Below are 18,000 nucleotides of genomic sequence, written 5' to 3' on the forward strand. Positions count from 1 at the left end.
AGATGGTTCTCCGAGGATTCTTTAGGAAAGAAAATGGTTTTATATAGAACCATGAACACTCAAAGAACCCTTGATATGATTAAAGAGCTCTTTGCATCTTCAAATAGTTCTTCAGATTGATGATGAAAGTGCTTTAGACGGTTCTGTATGGAACCTTTTTGAAAAGGCTTCTACATAGCACCAAAAAGTGCTCTTCTATTATAACAAGCTTGTATTGTAACAATAGCAGAGCCACTTTTGGTGCTATGTAGAACCCTTTTCAAAAGGTTCTGTGTAGAACCATATTTTTTGGTGCTGTATAGAACCACACATTCTCCATCTATCTGAAGAACCATTTCACCGTACAAAGAACCCTTTAATCACACAAAGGGTTCTTTGAGTGTTCACGGTTCTATATAGAACATTTTCTTTACTAAAGAACCATCTTTTTTAAGAGTGTATGAACGCAATGACTTGTATCTTAAAAACATGGTTCTCTGAGGGTTCTTTAGTAAAGAAAATGGTTCTAAATAGAGCCATTAATACTCAAAGAACCCTTTGCATGATTAAAGGGTTCTTTGCATCTTCAAATAGTTCTTCAAATTGTGCTCTAGATGTTCGGTTCTGTATGTAATCTTTTTGAAAAGGTTATATACAGCACCAAAAAATGTTCTTCTATTGAAACAAGCTTATATTGGAACTATAGCAGAACATTTTTGGTGCTATATAGAACCACACATTCTCCATCAATCTGAAGAACCATTTCACAATGGAAATAACCCTTTAATCATGCAAAGGGTTCTTTGAGTGTTCACGGTTCTATATAGAACCATTTTCTTTACTAAAGAACCCTGAAGAACCATCTTTTTAGGAGCGTATGAATGCAGTGACTTGTATTAAACATTTCACTCACTGTGCTGGATTAAATCCGGTTAAGCAGGATTGCTGATGCTCTCTTTGTAATCAGACATGCAGTGTTTTTAAGTACTGACGAAACCCATGATGTGCTCAGAAAGCACACTGTGACATACTGAGACATAGTTTATCACAATAATGATAAATATTGTGATATTGACCGGCCCTAGAGTGAAGAGCGTGTTGTGAAACTTTAACAGTGTTTACATACAACATCAAACTCTTACTTAAAAAAAACATGGAAAATTCAGTTTTTCGGTGAAATGGGCCGTTTAAATATTGAGTTTATTGAGTCCTGAGTTCATTATTGTGTGTTTGTGCGCGAGTGTGCGCGAGTGCTCCGTTTGGGAATGGCTCTCAGTGGAGCTGCAGTGGGCTTTATGAAGTGTTAACTGCTGGAGAGGGAGAAAGAGCCTTCCGCAGGAACAGATCTGTCAAACTTTATCTCCACCCCCCCAAACCCCCCCCAAACACCCCCCATACGCACAGAGACTCTCCTGTGTCTTTGGATTCTCCTTATGCTTTATCCAAACATTTAAAAGACTGCAGAACAGCATTTTGCACATATGAAGTGGGCGTACAGTGCGAAAGTCAGAGATCACGCCACAAAAAATCTTAAGTGAAAAACAGCCTTAAAATACATTTTTTCAGGAGATATTTCTGCGGAGATTTAGCTACGTTCACATTACAAGCCTCATTGCTCAGATCTGATTTTTTGCTCAAATCCGATCTCTCTGACAGGATGGTTCACTCTTGTTTAAGTGATTCAAATCTGTCATTAATGTGACGAACCGGCGTCCTGAAATGACCCGCATGAGCTCATCCTACTCAGTAACGTCACACGAATGAATCACGAGCATCATTAGTAAACTAAACTAACGAGCAGAACGAGCTTCACTGAGAAGATAATTAATTGATCAGCTCTCAGCTTCATTATTAGAGTGAGAAAAAGATGAGATGTTGCTTTTCCACTGTTTATAGGATTTAACTTCTGTTCGGCGCTGCTGCCATGGTAACGCTGAATGAAAAAATACATGAAAAAGCATAAAAAGTCAGAGACTACCCTTCATTTATTCAACTCTCTGTCAAAGTGTCCATTATTTAACAGAATATTACTCAGAAGCCTCAATAACTAAATATTACATAAATTTTTGGCAGTATTTATTGTGTCACTCTTTCCCTTTATTCCAGCTTCCATTCTTTTCAGGAGACTCACTTTCAGTTCCTCAAAGAATCTGCAGACACGCCTCCAAAGTTCAGTCTTAGAAGCTGGTTGATCATTTTCTGAAGTAATCAAACACATTCAGTGGTGTTGAGGTCTGGACTCTGGGGTGGTCAGTCCATCGTTCAGCTTCTTTGTTTGTGTCCATCTCCTTTTCTCAGTGAGGCTTCCTGACAGCTACACATCCTTTCAGATGAACCTGTGGTGTTTACACATCAGCACAGCAGCTTGTCTGGTGCAAAAACGGAGCTGAATGTTGTTTCACGTCCAAATTCAACTCATTTGTCTGATACGTGCGTCTTGTTCGCTCGCGCTGCATCTCTGAGCGTCAGATCAGTAAATACCACTGTTGTTCACGCTGTCAGTATCAGCAGCTTTCAGTGTTCTTTCTGGCTGGGCTGGAGTGAAGGGCACAGGGCCCGGCTAGCGGGCTGCTATGCTGAAGGATAAATCGAGGCTAAAGGCTATCATTATGCCGAGAGTCCGGCGGTTCTTTCCGCTTCCTCAGTAACATTAACTCAGACTGTGAGTGACCACACAGCAACAGACGAGTGATTACTGAAAGAAGCAGCTCGGCCGTTCATTATTCATATTCTTATTCTTATTTTTATTTTAGTCATTTTAATACATTTTTTGTTTACTTTTTGATCTTATTCTTTTTTTTATTTTGATTTGATTTTATTAACTTTTACATTTTAGCTACATTTTAATTATTTATATTTTTATTGTATTGTTTTTATGTATTTTTATTATTAATGTTTCATTTTTTAAACTTGCCTGATTTGAATCATTTTTTTTTATTCATTAAACTTACTTTTATTATTTGATATGTTCTTACACATTATCAATCCCTTGTTCTGTGTCAACTCGGCAACATTGTAAATGAAGGTCACCCTCAGTGTTCTCTGAGATTAAATAAAGGTTGATTGATTGATAATTAACAAAATAATTTTTTGATTTCTTGATTACTAATATTAATTAGTATTACTCAATAGTGACAGCCCTAGCAAGTATGTAGTCCACAGTGATGAAACAGCCTGGTTTATCCAGCACATTTCACCACTGTGCAGCTCTAATAGGTTTGGAACTTGGGTCGGACATTAACAGAACGCAGGCCTGGTCTTTGGCCGTCGCCCAGCGTCTGCTCTGCTTCTCCTGCTGGTGTTTATTCTCACTCAGAGAAAAATCGTTCAGCTGGCCGCTCGTCCCTCCATTGTGTTTACAGCGCCCGCCGGAAATGTTCCCTCTATTTAGCCCTCCGAAGGTATTAACAGGAAAAAGAAGGAAGGTGTGCGGATGTTACTAGGGCGCTAATCGTCTCCACTGCGTTACTGATAGCGCCCTGTCAGTGGGGAGCGTGTGCTGTTTGGAGAAAGAGGGAAGGGAAACCGTGAGTGAAGTCAGAGCTCTTCTGTTTCAGGGCACAAAAGCAGTTTTCTAATAAAAAGAGGGGAAAAATAGCGACAAGGAGAAATCCATGGGTTGTAGGCATGATTTTCTCTTTTGAAATCACTGTTATATTCCTCATATTCTTCTGTGACCTCCCATCCTTACGTGCAGGTTCAACATTATGCAGACAAAGCAGTCTCATTGCCATGTGTCTATTAAAAAAGGAACCAGAGAAATTACAGTTTTGCCTTAATTGCACAAGATTGGTCATTGCAGGATCTTCCAGAAGCCAGTTGAGACCTGATTAAAAAAGGGGTAAATCCAATCAAATTCTGTAGCAATTCTAGCCCAGAATGTCATAGAATTGTAACTGACACCGCATCAGGCTGACGTGACACATATATACATATACATCCTTGTTTCTATGCTCATTGTCCATTTTATCAGCTCCACTTACTATATAGGTGCACTTTGTAGTTCTACAGTTACAGACTGTAGTCCATCTGTTTCTCTGGACCAGACCCCCATGGACCCTCACAGAGCAGGTACTATTTGGGTGGTGGGTCATTCTCAGCACTGCAGTAACACTGACGTGGTGGTGGTGTGTTAGTGTGTGTTGTGCTGGTCTGAGTGGATCAGACACAGCAGTGCAGCTGGAGTTTTTAAACACCTCAGTGTCGCTGCTGGACTGAGAATAGTCCACCAACCAAAAATATCCAGCCGACAGCTTCCTGTGGGCAGCGTCCTGTCACCACTGATGAAGGACTAGCACTGTTCGCCCAACACAACTTGTCTTGCAGTCAGGAATCTTGGAGTTGTTGTGGTTTGGACACTGCATGACTGATCGACAACAGGGAGTGACACGTTACAGGATCACCAGGTTCACCAGGAGGAATCACTGATTAGTCTGTCTGGTCACCAAACTATGAGTTGTCATGAAAGCTCATGCAAGAAAGGGGCAGTTGTGGGCTGTAGGTTACCAACCTTGTGACCGGAAGGTCACCGGTTTGATCCCCTGAGCCGACAGTACGTGACTGAAGTGCCCTTGAGCAAGACACCTAACCCCTCAACTGCTCCCTGGGCGCCGTGGATAGGGCTGCCCACCGCTTCGGGCAAGTGTGCTCACTGCCCCCTAGAGTGCGTGTCCACCTGCGTGTATGTGTGTGTGTGTGTATGTTTGTGTGTATAGCTCGTCGCCACACTCACTGCCAGTCACAACTTAGTCACAACACTTTTCACACTACAGGATCTGGACTCCCCGACAGGTCCGAGTATTTAGCCTGCTTGATATCTTTCGAGCGTCTGCTGTGCATCAGCGAGTCTCTCAGATGGCCTCTTTGAACAACTCACACATAGTGATCGAGAGCTGATTTGTGAGCCCTGAGCGACGCAGATTTGCCTCCGATCTCTCCGAAAACTGTTGCCGAGTGGAAAATAAGGGCTAAAATCGTCTAGTGTGAACGCGACGTAACTCGGATGGTGAGAAATTCAACCAGCTTCTAAGACTGAACTTTGTAGGCGTGTCTGCAGATTTGAGAAACTGAAAAAGAGTCTCCTGAAAAAACTTACTGCTGTAATAAAGCTGAAGAGTGGACACATTAAATACTTACAATTTTGTTAATATATTTAGCTGTACTCTTTATATTCATTATATCATATTCAGTTATTCTTCTTCCACACCAAGTAATCACAAACACACTCAGCAGTGTTGAATGTTGACGTTTTAGTAGGGATGTGAATTCTTTTGACCAATAACCGACTGATTAATGGTTAACTGGCCAGCCTAAAATCAAATATTAGTAATAAAACGGATAGTTCCAGTTCTGAAATCTGATTGGCTGAGCCACGTTCAAAGCTGTTTTAAAGTACTTGATATACAAACACGTTTGTGTGCGCACAAAAGCTGAATTCTGTCTTAATGCACCAAGATTGTAAAAATGTTCCTTATATAGAGCAGGGAACATAGTGCTAAGAGGTGGAACCAGGCGTTGCAGTGTATATGAAGTAAACATGCTGAATCCATATCAAACAAACCCTTCATGAGAACCTGGTTCTGTTTAAATTGAGGGGCTAAAACAATAATATCGTCACTGTCAGAATAAAACTTGTATCTCCAAAATGTTAACTGTACAGTAGAAGCAAAAAATACTTCTAATTTGTAATGAAAGTTAATGTAAACAGATTTTTTGGTTTGTTTGTTTCGTCATAAAATTGTTTAACATAATGTAAAACGGTCAGAGTGAGGTTGGCCTTTTAAATGATACAAAAAACAACAGAAAAAAACAACAGAATTGGAAAAACAAAGGTTTTTCTTCATGATTTTATGGCCTAAAGCTAAAATGACTGGAACAAGCTACTGATGAGCTACTGAATTGTGCTCGTGTGATTTCCTCATCAAACACTCGTCTGTTCTGTCACTTTTTTTTTGATGTGCAAACGTCCAAAAGTCTGTAGACGCCGGCATGTCTTCTGAAATGAAGGGTATTATTAATGATAATTCATTATTAAAATATAAAAAGGTTTTGTTTTTAACCAAGTTTAATGTTCTTTCTTAGGACGTTTACATTATGCAGACATTCTTTAAACTAAACTAATTTACCAAAATCTACATTGGAAAGTTTTTATAGAAAAACAAAAAGCCCTTTTTGGCACTTTACAAGCGCCTTCCTGCGCTGGGATTGGACTGTTACCTCATGGATAATGTGTAACTTAACCAGTCAGCTTAATTAGTTAGATTTAGTTAGTTTAGTTAGTTAGATTCCTGTTTACACTGTTTACACACCACACTCCCTCTTTAAAGGGGAAGTCCACCAATTTTTGGAAAATTCTCCATAAGACAATAAATATGTGAGATGTAAACGGAGTCATTCAGAGTGCTTTGGTGTGGAATATGTAATGATGAGCTACTGAAAGTTCTCTATCCTAAAGTTCTAAAATTACACATCACTCGTTACTAGACCAAATTAAAACTAACATAAACATCATGACTGGGGCAGCTTTAGCTCGGAGAACCTCAGTGTCTCTCCAAAGCTCTCTGTCCACCATGTCCTTCCCTAAAATTCTGCGCACCCATGATTTCCTCCCAGTTTGTTTCTGTTGAAGAACGTGGACCAAACACTCGTCTGTTCTGTCGCTTGTTTTTGCGTGGAACATTGTTGTAGTTGTGCTGTCGTCCTCTCAAAAAGTGCTCCTGAACACCACCTTTTTAGCTGCGCTCTTAATTATTTAGTAGGTCTGTCTAGCAGACCGGTTACCTGTTGCACTCTCGTGTACAAATTTCATAAATGTTTCTCAACCTGAATGATAAACTCACATATTTAAACAGGAACTGCTGTTAGTTGAAAATGAAATAAACATTTTTTTAACTGATAACAAACAGTTGTTTATTTGTCAGCTCACAGTTAATCATTTACTTTAAAAGGTTCTAGGTAAAAAAAAAGCACTGTATATGTCATTATCATTCTCCCAAACCTTATTTATTTATTCATTCATTATTATTGTGTTTTTTAGAGACCGTTTTAAGGTAAACGTTGACCAACAATGTCTGTGCTTTCTTACTGTATTGTATCATGTTGTCATGCTTGTATTGTGATAGTATTCCTTTGAAAAACGTTGCTGTTTTATACTTAGACGTTTGGCGCGCTCTCTTTTTATCTCGATCCCCCACCCCCCTCCTCTGCTGGGTGACCGGGCCAGTGGGCAGGCGTGCGGGCGGCTGTTTAGCGGGCGCTGGCACAGGGACAGGCAGGAAATGGCCCCGCTTTCCTTATTGCTCCAAACAGGATGTCGGCGTGTAAACTGTTGACACGGGACGCCCGGAGCGCTCGCAGGACGTGGCGTCGGGCCAGAGAGGAGAAAGGGAGACGAGGAGGAAGGAGGGAGGGAGAGAGGGAGGGCACGTCAGTGTACAGTGCACTGTACAGTGAATGGAGAACAGCCTCCGTCCATCTGGGCACAGTTTGGAGCTTTGAGCTGAGTTTATCCTACAGCATCGGAATGGCTGGCATTCCACAAAGCAGGATTCTGTTTTAATGTAAACTAAAGGTCAGATGGTTTGGAAAGCAATTCGGAACAGATCATAACTGCAGTAACATCATTGGAAACGGAAACAGTTTCATTTAAACCTTTTCGTTAAATTAACTGACCACTTGTATGTTTTGTGCACGTTGTATATGCAAAAAGTGTGAATTAAACAGCAGAACGGTGTAAATAAAGCAAACTTTGAAATGAAAAGAAAACTTATTAAAAGAAACATGAAAAGTTTATAAAACTAAAAAATTAATATAAAGGAATGGAAAAGTTGATGAAGAAACTAAATATGCAAAAAAAATCTATAAAAGAAATAAATGTAGTGTAATGGATGATCATAGATAAGGATGATTAAAAACAGGTCCTCAAGTTGTAATAAAATCTTAATAAATAATTGAACCTAAATATTGTGATGCAAATGTCCAAAAGTCTGTGGATTTCTTCCTAAATGAAGGGTATTATTAATGATTATTCATTAGTAAAATAATGCAAAGTTTTGTTTTTAACCAAGTTTAATGTTCTTCCTTAGGATATTTACATCATACAGGTGTTCTTTAAACTTAAAAAAAACAACAACAAAAAAAAAAAACCTAATTTACCGAAATCTAGACTGAAAATAGAGCTGGGCGATATGGCCAAAAACATTATCACGATAAACAAAATTCATATCATTCGATATCGATACATAGCGCAATAAATGTCACATTTGAAGGCTGATTTTGCTCCTGGGTGGTTAATTGTGGTTTTAAACTATCACTTATGGTCCGATCATGACAAACACTCGGCAAACAGTGGAACATTTCACACATCTGTCTTGGGACAGTGGGAGAAAGTTTCTGAGCTGTTTTTATCAGCTGGAAAAGCACAGCTGCAATTTTTGTAATAGTCATGATTTAATAAAGAAAACAGATTATTTTAGCTGTCTGGTGTCGAGCGCTCGGCTACCCCGCTACAAACGCTAAACAAGTGGCCAACAACAGCGCTAAACTCTTTAGTTTCTCAACAACGTCAACTCGGTTCGGTAGGTCACTGCTGTCACTCCTACCACATCCATGTCGGAGCAGATCACAGTATTCAGACACCAGCTAGACGACTGGGTTTCTCTATGTTATCGCAGTAGTTTAAGGGGTGAACCGCAGTATATCTGACGCTCGCTGTGTAAAAGCGTTATCTGCAGTGTGAATCTCTCACACCAGTCACAGAGTCCTCCTTTTAGGCATGTTTAAACTGAAAGCGGTGATTTTGTGTCTTGTTTGATCTACAGTATCATCAATTCACCGTGTTGTGCCGGAGCGCTGCTTCAAGTTAGCCAGCAGCTAAAAACAGCTAGCCTGGAAAGACAGCGCTCTCCCGCTCTCCAATGCCTCACAGCTTCCTCAGTTTACTTTCGAACATGAACCACTTCTTTCTTTCACTTTCGTTGCTCGAGAATGCACTAATACTAAAATATGGCAGTTTGGCGCTGTAACACGGCGCTGCAGACGTGATTTAACACCGCTAAAGTTGTTAGGATGTACAGAAAGAGGTGAGTTCGCTGTAGGTCAGTACAGTTACACCACTGACCTCGTCACTCACACTCGGTCACAGGAGAACAGATCGCCGGTCGCTCCACTCAGACAGGGACTGTCTAACTCCGCGTTTCAGCCATTGCTAAAGTATATTTGGCGACCCTTTTTTTACTCGTGGCCCCCTCCCTCTCTAATCAAGTCGAAAAATTTGGAAGTGCGCCCTCTCCTGGCGACAGCAGAGTAGTGTCGCTTTCCTTGCAGTAGAAAACGCCACCAGGGCTTTCGCTAAAACGTGGAAGTGTGAGAATGGTGTATTATATCGAACATTTATCGAACCTGTCTTATCGCTCTATCGAGGAAAAGTTATATCGCGATACTTATCGTTATCGTTTTATCGCCCAGCCCTAACTGAAAAGTTTTTATATAAAAACCAAAAGCCCTTTTTGGCACTTTACAAGCGCCTTCCTGCGCTGGGATTGGACCATTACCTCATGGATAATGTGTAACTTAACCAGTCAGCTTAATTAGTTAGATTTTGTTAGTTAGATTCCTGTTTACACTGTTTACACACCACACTACCTCTTTAAAGGGGAAGTCCACTGACTTTTCAAAAATTCTCGATTGACAATTAATTTAAATAAAAGACAATTAATATGTAAGATGTACACAGAGTCTTTCAGAGTGGTTTGGTGTGAAACACTCCGTTCTAGAGAAACTTACCGAGTCAGAATTGTTCAGAGTGGTGGTGAAAGGAACCAGACGTCCACCTCTAAAAGCTCCCTCACAGAAAGTTACTACATGAAATGGTTATGAATTCACTGCCTGATGACCGAGGCACTGTTTTATGATAGTTTTCAGAGAAACCTTTTGCAGTACAATGTATATTTTTATCCATTAATGCTACATGCAGGAGTTAGTTTTTGAATTTTTTATTTTTTATTTTTTTTTCTTCGGATATAACATTATTTTACTATTATTGTCTTTACATATAAAGCTCAGAAGACTCGTGTAGGTTCACTGGTGGTTTTGGATAGTAAATAAAATGTCTATATTTGTGTTGTAGTCATGGCGACCCCTGGTTCCTATCACCACCACTGTAAAGACATCTGAACCATTTCACACCAAACAACTCTGAATCACTCTGTTTACATCTCACACACTGAATTAAGCAGAAATTTTGAAAAAAGCGACTGTATGGCAGGTTTCCAGGGCTTCTGCTCTGACACAGTAACGCAGTGAGGCCCCCCTCCGCTCGCTCCGGCCTGTCCTCCTACAGTCCAGGAATACCTACGTCTTCTCCAGGCTGCCCCGGGCCATAGCAGCTGCCTTCTCCACGCTTTCATTTAAACGCGAGTGGTCTGAAAAGAGCCTTGCGAAAAGCAGCAGGAGTCAACAAACAGAGTCCATGTTGTTTTACTGCCTCGGCTGCGATGATGTCATGCAGTCAGAGGAGGGGAAAATGAGTTCCATCTACACAGAAGGACCAGATCCTGTATTTACTACAGCGAGCTGGACACGGATCCCTGCCGTTCACATGTATGTTCGCCATGTGGTTCACACATGCATGCAAATGTAGCATCTTGCAGTGCTTTTAGAATTTGCTGGAAGAAGCTGTTACAGCTATAGCAAGAACGCATTTCCCTTCACACACAAGAACAGGCGTGCACACCCGCAGCCCTGCAGCTAGTCAACAAGTAGTGATCAGAAACATGTTCACACCCTGCAAAATGGCTCCAAATGTAAAGTTCATTTCCTGCTTTTTTGCTCAGTATTAAAGGAGCTGCTTTTTTAGCTATAGAGTCTTGTATAAATGAACTGTTGACAGGTAAATAAAGAACACCGTCATCTTTACTGAGAGATTTTTGCCTTTTTGTGTTGGATTGGATTAGAATGGGACTAAACTGGGGGATTATGACATTATCTGACATTATGTGGTCCCTCCTACCCTGAAGGTTCTGTGCAGGTTCATTCATCAAGGCACAAACACTGAGTGTGTTTACATGCACTTAATAATCCGATAACTGCAGAAAATCAGATTTTGTCAGTAATCCAGTCAACACGTTTACATGCACTAATACTGATACTGATAATGGGGAAACTCCAGGTCTACATGAGTCAGACAGTAATCAGATTTCTGCTTTGCAACCAGCTAATAAGCTCACAGAAGAAGACGTGATGTAAACATAATGTAAAACTTTATTTATTTATTTTAAACATTGCATCACTTTAGCTGAAAATATGAACAAACATCATCTAGAAGATGAAGAACATTTAAATCCTTTATTTCGTGTTTGGTTTCAGCGCCGCTCCAAAAGTGTTCGATGCGTCTCGCGACATCCACCGTCTGATCTCGTGCATGAGAACAGAGAAATCTGAAAGAAATCAGAGTAAGAGTTCACATGCACTGACAAATCTGATTACTGAGCTAAAATCAGCCTCTTTATCAAATTCCTAATCGGATTTCTAGATCGGAGTATGGTGTTTACATGACCTTTTGAATAATCAGATAACTGCAGAAATCTGATTATGATCGGATTATTGCGTGCATGTATACGCACTCAGTGTAAATGTGCCCTCAAAGGTACAACACTGGTTTTAAGCTCCAGATGTGTGCCTTAAATAAAGTTTTCCCAGTGAAAGGTTTGTGTTTGAACCTTCTTATAACTTAATGTTTTAAAACAGAACAGTAACAATTGACAAATTAACAGCTCTTTAATGTTATACTTTCTTGTATTTAAGAACCATGAAATGTCTGTTTGGTCAGAGTTTGCTATCTGTTTAGTTCAAAGAAGGAAGCACAGTAAGACTACTGCAGCCGTCTAAAAGTTATCACACACCTGTTGTGTATTGTCACCCTGTTTTTTTTGGGCAGTGTTGGCAAAGTTATTATTTTAATATTTTCCCATAGTTACAGCAGCCACCCTGGGTTGAACATGACCTTACCGCCATCAATCGAACTATCCTGAACACGTTTTGACTATATGGCACCTTAGTCTGGGTCAGGGATGGGGAACCGAAGGCCAGAGTCCAGCACAGTTTGTTGGTTTCCTTTCTCTAGCAGGCCAGCCCAACCGGGTAATAAACAATGAGTTGAGCTGTGTGCTTCATTAGGAAACCACCAAACTGATTCTGGGGCTGGAGTTCTCCTCTGGAGTTCCCCAAGGTGGAGAATCCCTGATGGATTGATGCTTTAAGCAACAAGATAACCATTCTTCTTTATTTCACTATCTGCCGTTTCAGGTGTGGGAGCAGACCCCAGCAGGCCTCCGTGTCGAAAAGCGAAGGATCTGCGGAAAGAACGGCGGCTTCAAAAAGAGCAGCAGAGGCGCCAGGACGGAGGCACCTTGACGAGTCCAAACCCGACTCCTTCGAACCCAGCGTCCAGTCAGCCCAAAACCGTGGAAGAATTCATTGCAGACTCGCTACCCGATGACGCCGTCCATCGTCTAGAGGTTAGAAGTTGCACAGAGTCATATTACAGTATCACAGTGTCCACCATGCAGCACATTTTCATAATAACACAGAAAGCAAGATCGGACGCTTGAAGAAACTGAAGTAGTAAACCTCTGTGGCTCTAAACAGGCCACTCCTCCTATTGTCCAGTGTCCTTTCTTGCTTTTGCTGGAATTGCTTGGGTGAGGTCAGCATAGGTAAAGAGTCGCCCTTTGTGCTTTATAAGCAGCGCTGTATGAAAACATCTTATGCTTTGCTTGTCTTTGTCCCTTGAGACACCACAAGCGAGGCTCATCTCTCAGTGAGCTAATCTCTTCTGGACTTGCCTGATTGGATTTGATTGACTGCAGTATGTCATTCAATTTTCTTAAGTGGACAGCGGGCAATGGCAGCCTCATTTGAGCGAGCTTACTGATGCACTTTTGGTACTATTGTTTACTCCGTAATACAACGTGCTGATTTCAGAATCGTCAAGGATCGTCTCACAGGGTTCGAGGGGATCCTTAAAACTTTTACAAGGTCTTGAAATAGATTTTTTTTACAAAATTAAGCTCAAAATGTTCCTGAAAATATCCTATTTTTTGCCATTAGAAGCGTTCAGTTCTAAGATGATGCCTAAAGATGAGGCTGAAAACATTTCACGCAAATTCATCAACCAAATGCATCCAGAAACAGAAACTGACCACTGATGAGGGCGTGAAGGACGGCAGAACCGATAACAAAGTCAAACACAAACTGAAAGGCAGTGCAGCGAAAGGACAGCAGTTAGTGGAGCTGAATGGGAAAATTGAGAAGACAAGTGGTGACTACAGTGCAGCAACATATCTCAAAGCATTTGTCCACATTTCAGTTTCATCCGGTCTGTTTCAGTAAAATATACTAAAAAGACGGTTCTTTAAAGGTTCTTTAGCAAAGAAAATGGTTCTATAAAGAACCATGAACACTCAAAGAAGGGTTGTTTGCATCATAAAAGGGTTCTTCAGAATGTGCAGTAGATAGTTCTGTATAGAGCCTTTTAGAAAATGGTTCTATATAGCACCCAAAAGGGTTCTTCTATTGTTGCGATGTCAAGTTTGTAACCCTTCTGGGTTCTTCTATTGTTACAAAATGTTATTTCTAGCACTTTCTAGCAGCCAGAGTTCTCATGTATCACTGTTCACTCTTTATTAGGCCAAACTGACATTTGAAATTTGTAAATAAAAAATCAGTTGCCTCTAAATCATTCATTACTAGACTCGCGCTCTCAAGGTAAATGAATTCGTGGGGTTACCCAGATAAACTTGGTGTGAAACTGTTACCAGAAGTGAATTCCTTTTTCACGTTTACAGTTTCTTACCCATTCAAGTGAATCAGCTTTTTTGCCAGGCCAATTTTACTTGCATTTAGAGTGACCACAGCTTTATGCTCACTGTGTTTCATATATAGATTATTGTGTGATGCAAAAAAATGCAAAAAATCAACATCAGTTATTAGCTATTTTAGTTGTTTTTTGAATTTTTGAGACCTTTTTAAGTGTTAAAACGTTATTTTGCAAAAATAAATAAATAAATATGTGTGTGTGTGTGTGTGTGTGTGTGTGTATATATATATATATATATATATATATATATATATATATATATATATATACACACACACTTTGGATGGAAACTAAGTATGCTAAGTAGCTGCAGAGTTAGTTAAGCACAGAACCTTCCTATTTTTTAAAACTGCATTTCACATGAATGGTTTTACGATAATTGCTGTGTTTACATGCAAAGATTTTTGCCAATCTGGTGCAGAACCACTTAGTGTAGACGTTACCATGACTACCAGCATCACGTGAGTCCAGTCAGAGTGAGATGAGCAGCAGTGAGCAGCGCTTGTGTTTTTAATTGCTTTAAAATGATGTCAGACTCAGGAAAACGTCCTTCACACGTCCTTATTAAAGAAGGCCGAGAGGAAGACGTCGTGTTCTGAGACACATAAGCTGGACGTCCGTCCCACCGCCGTCTTTTAAAGACCAGAGCATAAACTTCGTCTCCTCTGCAGACCAGTTTCTGCTCCGCCATGTTGAACGGTATAAACTTTCACTATGACTCGACGAACATGATCAGAACGGACTTAAACTTTCCGATAGGGAATGTAATCAGATACAGGCGTTTACACGGATATTATTCTTCTGTTTAACAGATTATTTACAGGATTACCCACCTCGATCAGTCAGATAGAAACTGTATTCCGAATGGCCTCAATAAGACTAAACTATTCTGATTGAGGTGTTTACATGAACGTGTTATATTCCGATTGCGCTATTAGTCGGATTATTAACTGATTTATAGGATGCATGTAAACATGGCTATTGATACTCAATTCTATATAAAGTAACTGCTGAAATAGCAATATTTTACAGTATTATACTGCATCTTGCATCAAGTTTGTCACTTTTCTCCTTCACTTCAGCGGGATTGTTCCAAGTTAGCCAAGAAATTTTATATTAAACAACCCAAACAATTTTAATAAAGGCTTAATAAAGTCCCCAGTGTCCCCTGGAGGGTCACTTCATGCCTTTCATTTAATTTCCTTTAAATCCCTCCTGTGTGACCACTCAGGTACTGAAAGCCCTCAGTGGCGTTCTGGAGCTCTTTGACCCGATTCAGCTGAGCGCTGTTACACTGCAGTCCTTCCAGTGTGTCCGTACGAACCCGTCACTGCTTTACAGAACGGAAGCGGAGGAGTCTGTGCTGCTCTGTGATGTATCGCACACTTCCTCTCCAGCCCTGTCTTCACTTTATCAGCAGTGCGTTTGGGGTCGAGCGAGTATTCTGGGAAGCTGCCGGAGGTCATTAAGCCTGGAGAGAGTTGAGTGAGGTGACTCGCTGCTCCAGCCTCTTAATGAGATGTTTATACATGTGCAAATCAACCCCACTCGGAGTGCACTTTATCATATCAGCAGCGTGAAAACTTACACTCACAAATTAGAGGCAAGTTTTATAAAGGACTGTTGTTTTCAGGGGAAATATTTTTTAATCAGGTTTGCAGTAATGTTCTCATCCATATTGAGAAACTGATGATAGTGAGCGCTCGCGGAACACGCAGCCAAGTGAGCCTCAAAGGGAAGGTCACTAAGTTTTTACAATTCTTACAACAGAGTAAGAGTTCATTCCTACGACGGCGTTTTAGGGCCACTGTTAATAAAAATAAAAATAGTAGACTTAATGAGAATAAAGTCGTACTATTTTGAGAAAAAAGTCGTACAGTATTATATTTTGAGAATAAAGTCATAATATTTCCAGAAAAAGGTCGTAATATTTAGAGAAAAGAGTTGTACTATTTTGAGGAAAAAAGTCGTAATATTTCGAGGAAAAAAGTCGTAGAATTACGACATTAAAGTGGCGTTAATACCAGGAAAGGTTGCAGTATTGTGGCCAAAGCCTTTGCGAAGTGAAGCAGCACCTCCTCGTGTTAAATGAGGGGCGGTGAGTTGGTGGAGTTCTACTTTCATATCGATTCACCCATAAAGAAACACTCAGTCTCCCTGTCTCTCCTGCACATCAGCACCAGCCTGTTATTAGTATAAGAACCGGCTGAAACGGCTGAGCAGGAAACTGTGTTTATCTAGAATAAAGAGCCAGACGGACTCGGAGGAAACTGTCTGTCTGCGTTGTTGAAGGAGAATCTCAGGCAGGGTCGTCTACACGGCTATCGGGGGCTACATCTCCCCCCATTCAAAGAGGGCATGAAGTTTCACAGACAGTGAGAATGATGATCAGAATGATCCACAGAGAGACAGGAGTGAGTGGAGCTCCGGCGCCAGTACAGCAACCGAGACCCCAACGCGTTATGGCAGCCCCCCTACAGTCAGCCCCCCCTACAGTTAGACCACTTTACCTTGTAATATTAGGACTTTATTCTCAAAATAGTACGACTTTATTTACAAAATATTACGACTTTATTATCGAGGTCTACTGTTTTTATTTTTATTAACAGTGGCCCTAAAACGCCGTCGTACATTCTTGGCTTTGCCTCAAGAGTTTCAGCGTTTTGACCTTTCAGTAGGGGCCGATCTGGGTCATAATTTAGGCTGCTGTTTGGTCTGCACTTCCGTTATGTTAACAGCCTGAAACTCAGGACATGGAAGCAGTTCAGCAGCTGCCAGCTGTGATGGGCTTTAGGATAGAGTTTCCATTGACTTTCTGCACAGATTCCATGTGATAAAATGAAAATGTGTAGAAAAAAATGCGATTTTGGCAGCTTTTTTTCCATCGCACTGACTTTCGTGATCAAAAATCATTTTGCTACTGATAAGGACAATCAGCCTCATTCACCAAACGTTCTTAAGAAGAAATTTCTTTTTAAAACCCTCTTACACAGTTTTCTTATGTGGGATTTGTTCTTAGGTAAGAACAGAATCTACACACACTCAAGAAGGTGAGAACAGTTCTGCGCTTTAGGAACACGTCATGAATCTAACGTAGACTTTTTTTTAGGACCTTTCTCAAGAACACTCTTAAGAACAAACTTACGGAGGCCGATTCTGTTAATTGTATTTTATTTTAGTTATATTTTATTTTCGTTGGAACCTTTACAGGAGAGATGACATTATGATTATTATTACAAGCTTGACATCATAAAAATAGAAGAACTATTTTTGGTGCTTTTCAAAAAAGTCTATATAGAACCTTCTACTGCACATTCTCCATCAATCTGAAGAACCATTTCATGATGCAAAGAACATTTTAATCATGCAGGAGGTTTTTTGAGTGTCCATGGTTCTATATAGAACCATTTTCTTGACTAAAGAACCCTTGAAGAACCATCATTTTTAAAAGTGTAGACCATCAGTATCATGTTACACTTTACAGATTACCAGAAATAATGCAGTAGTTCCTTTAAGTGATTATTCAGTTTAATCACATCAGCGCAGGACAGCAAAATATAGGGAAAACGAAATCAAAGCCAGCGTTCAGAAACATTTAGCAGACAAGAACTAGAAGCGATGGTGGAGAAAATTCCTTAGTTTATTGGAACGATTATTAATATTTTGTGAAACTCATTAGAAGTCACAGTTAATTCTTACAGTCCAAAGCCCTATTTGGACAGGATTAGTTTTCCATGGGAAGGTGGGTGATGCCAGTTTACCACAGGGTGTCTGTAATGTTTACAACGAATTCGTAAGGGATAAGAAATCTCAGTATAAATTACAGAAATGGAGGGGCGTCTCGATTTACGCACCACCTTTACCCCACAAAACATGTCAAAACATTTAATGTAGCCATCAGTACATTTACCCTAACCAGCCACCTCGCTGTCTTAAGTGAACGCAGTGCGCCGTTAGCATCACCATTGGCTTAGGAATTCACAGTAGTCAGTCAGGTTCACTGCATAAAATCAGTAATAATAACAAGTGCAATATATAGAGTGCCTTTCACAAACCCAAGGATGCTTTACAAAGAAGAGGGACACTGAAGAAGAAGAGTAGTGAGCAGTAAAGAAGAAGGTTTTTATTAAACTTTCTTCTGTATT

At 40.3% G+C, this 18,000-nt stretch overlaps 1 protein-coding gene across 6 annotated transcripts in view; it reads left to right on the forward strand.

Annotated features, from left to right (window-relative positions):
* LOC118810103 (arginyl-tRNA--protein transferase 1) overlaps positions 1-18,000 on the forward strand; it is a 188,267-nt gene that overhangs the window by 34,397 nt on the left and 135,870 nt on the right. For all 6 annotated transcript variants that reach the window (XM_036573645.1, XM_036573641.1, XM_036573642.1 and 3 more), the window contains one exon: positions 12,283-12,494. In XM_036573645.1, the coding sequence (XP_036429538.1) occupies positions 12,283-12,494 (212 nt within the window). The remainder of the gene's footprint in view (positions 1-12,282; positions 12,495-18,000) is intronic.

Source organism: Colossoma macropomum, unplaced genomic scaffold, assembly GCF_904425465.1.
Source record: "Colossoma macropomum unplaced genomic scaffold, Colossoma_macropomum, whole genome shotgun sequence".
In the NCBI taxonomy this organism is placed as follows: Eukaryota; Metazoa; Chordata; class Actinopteri; order Characiformes; family Serrasalmidae; genus Colossoma; species Colossoma macropomum.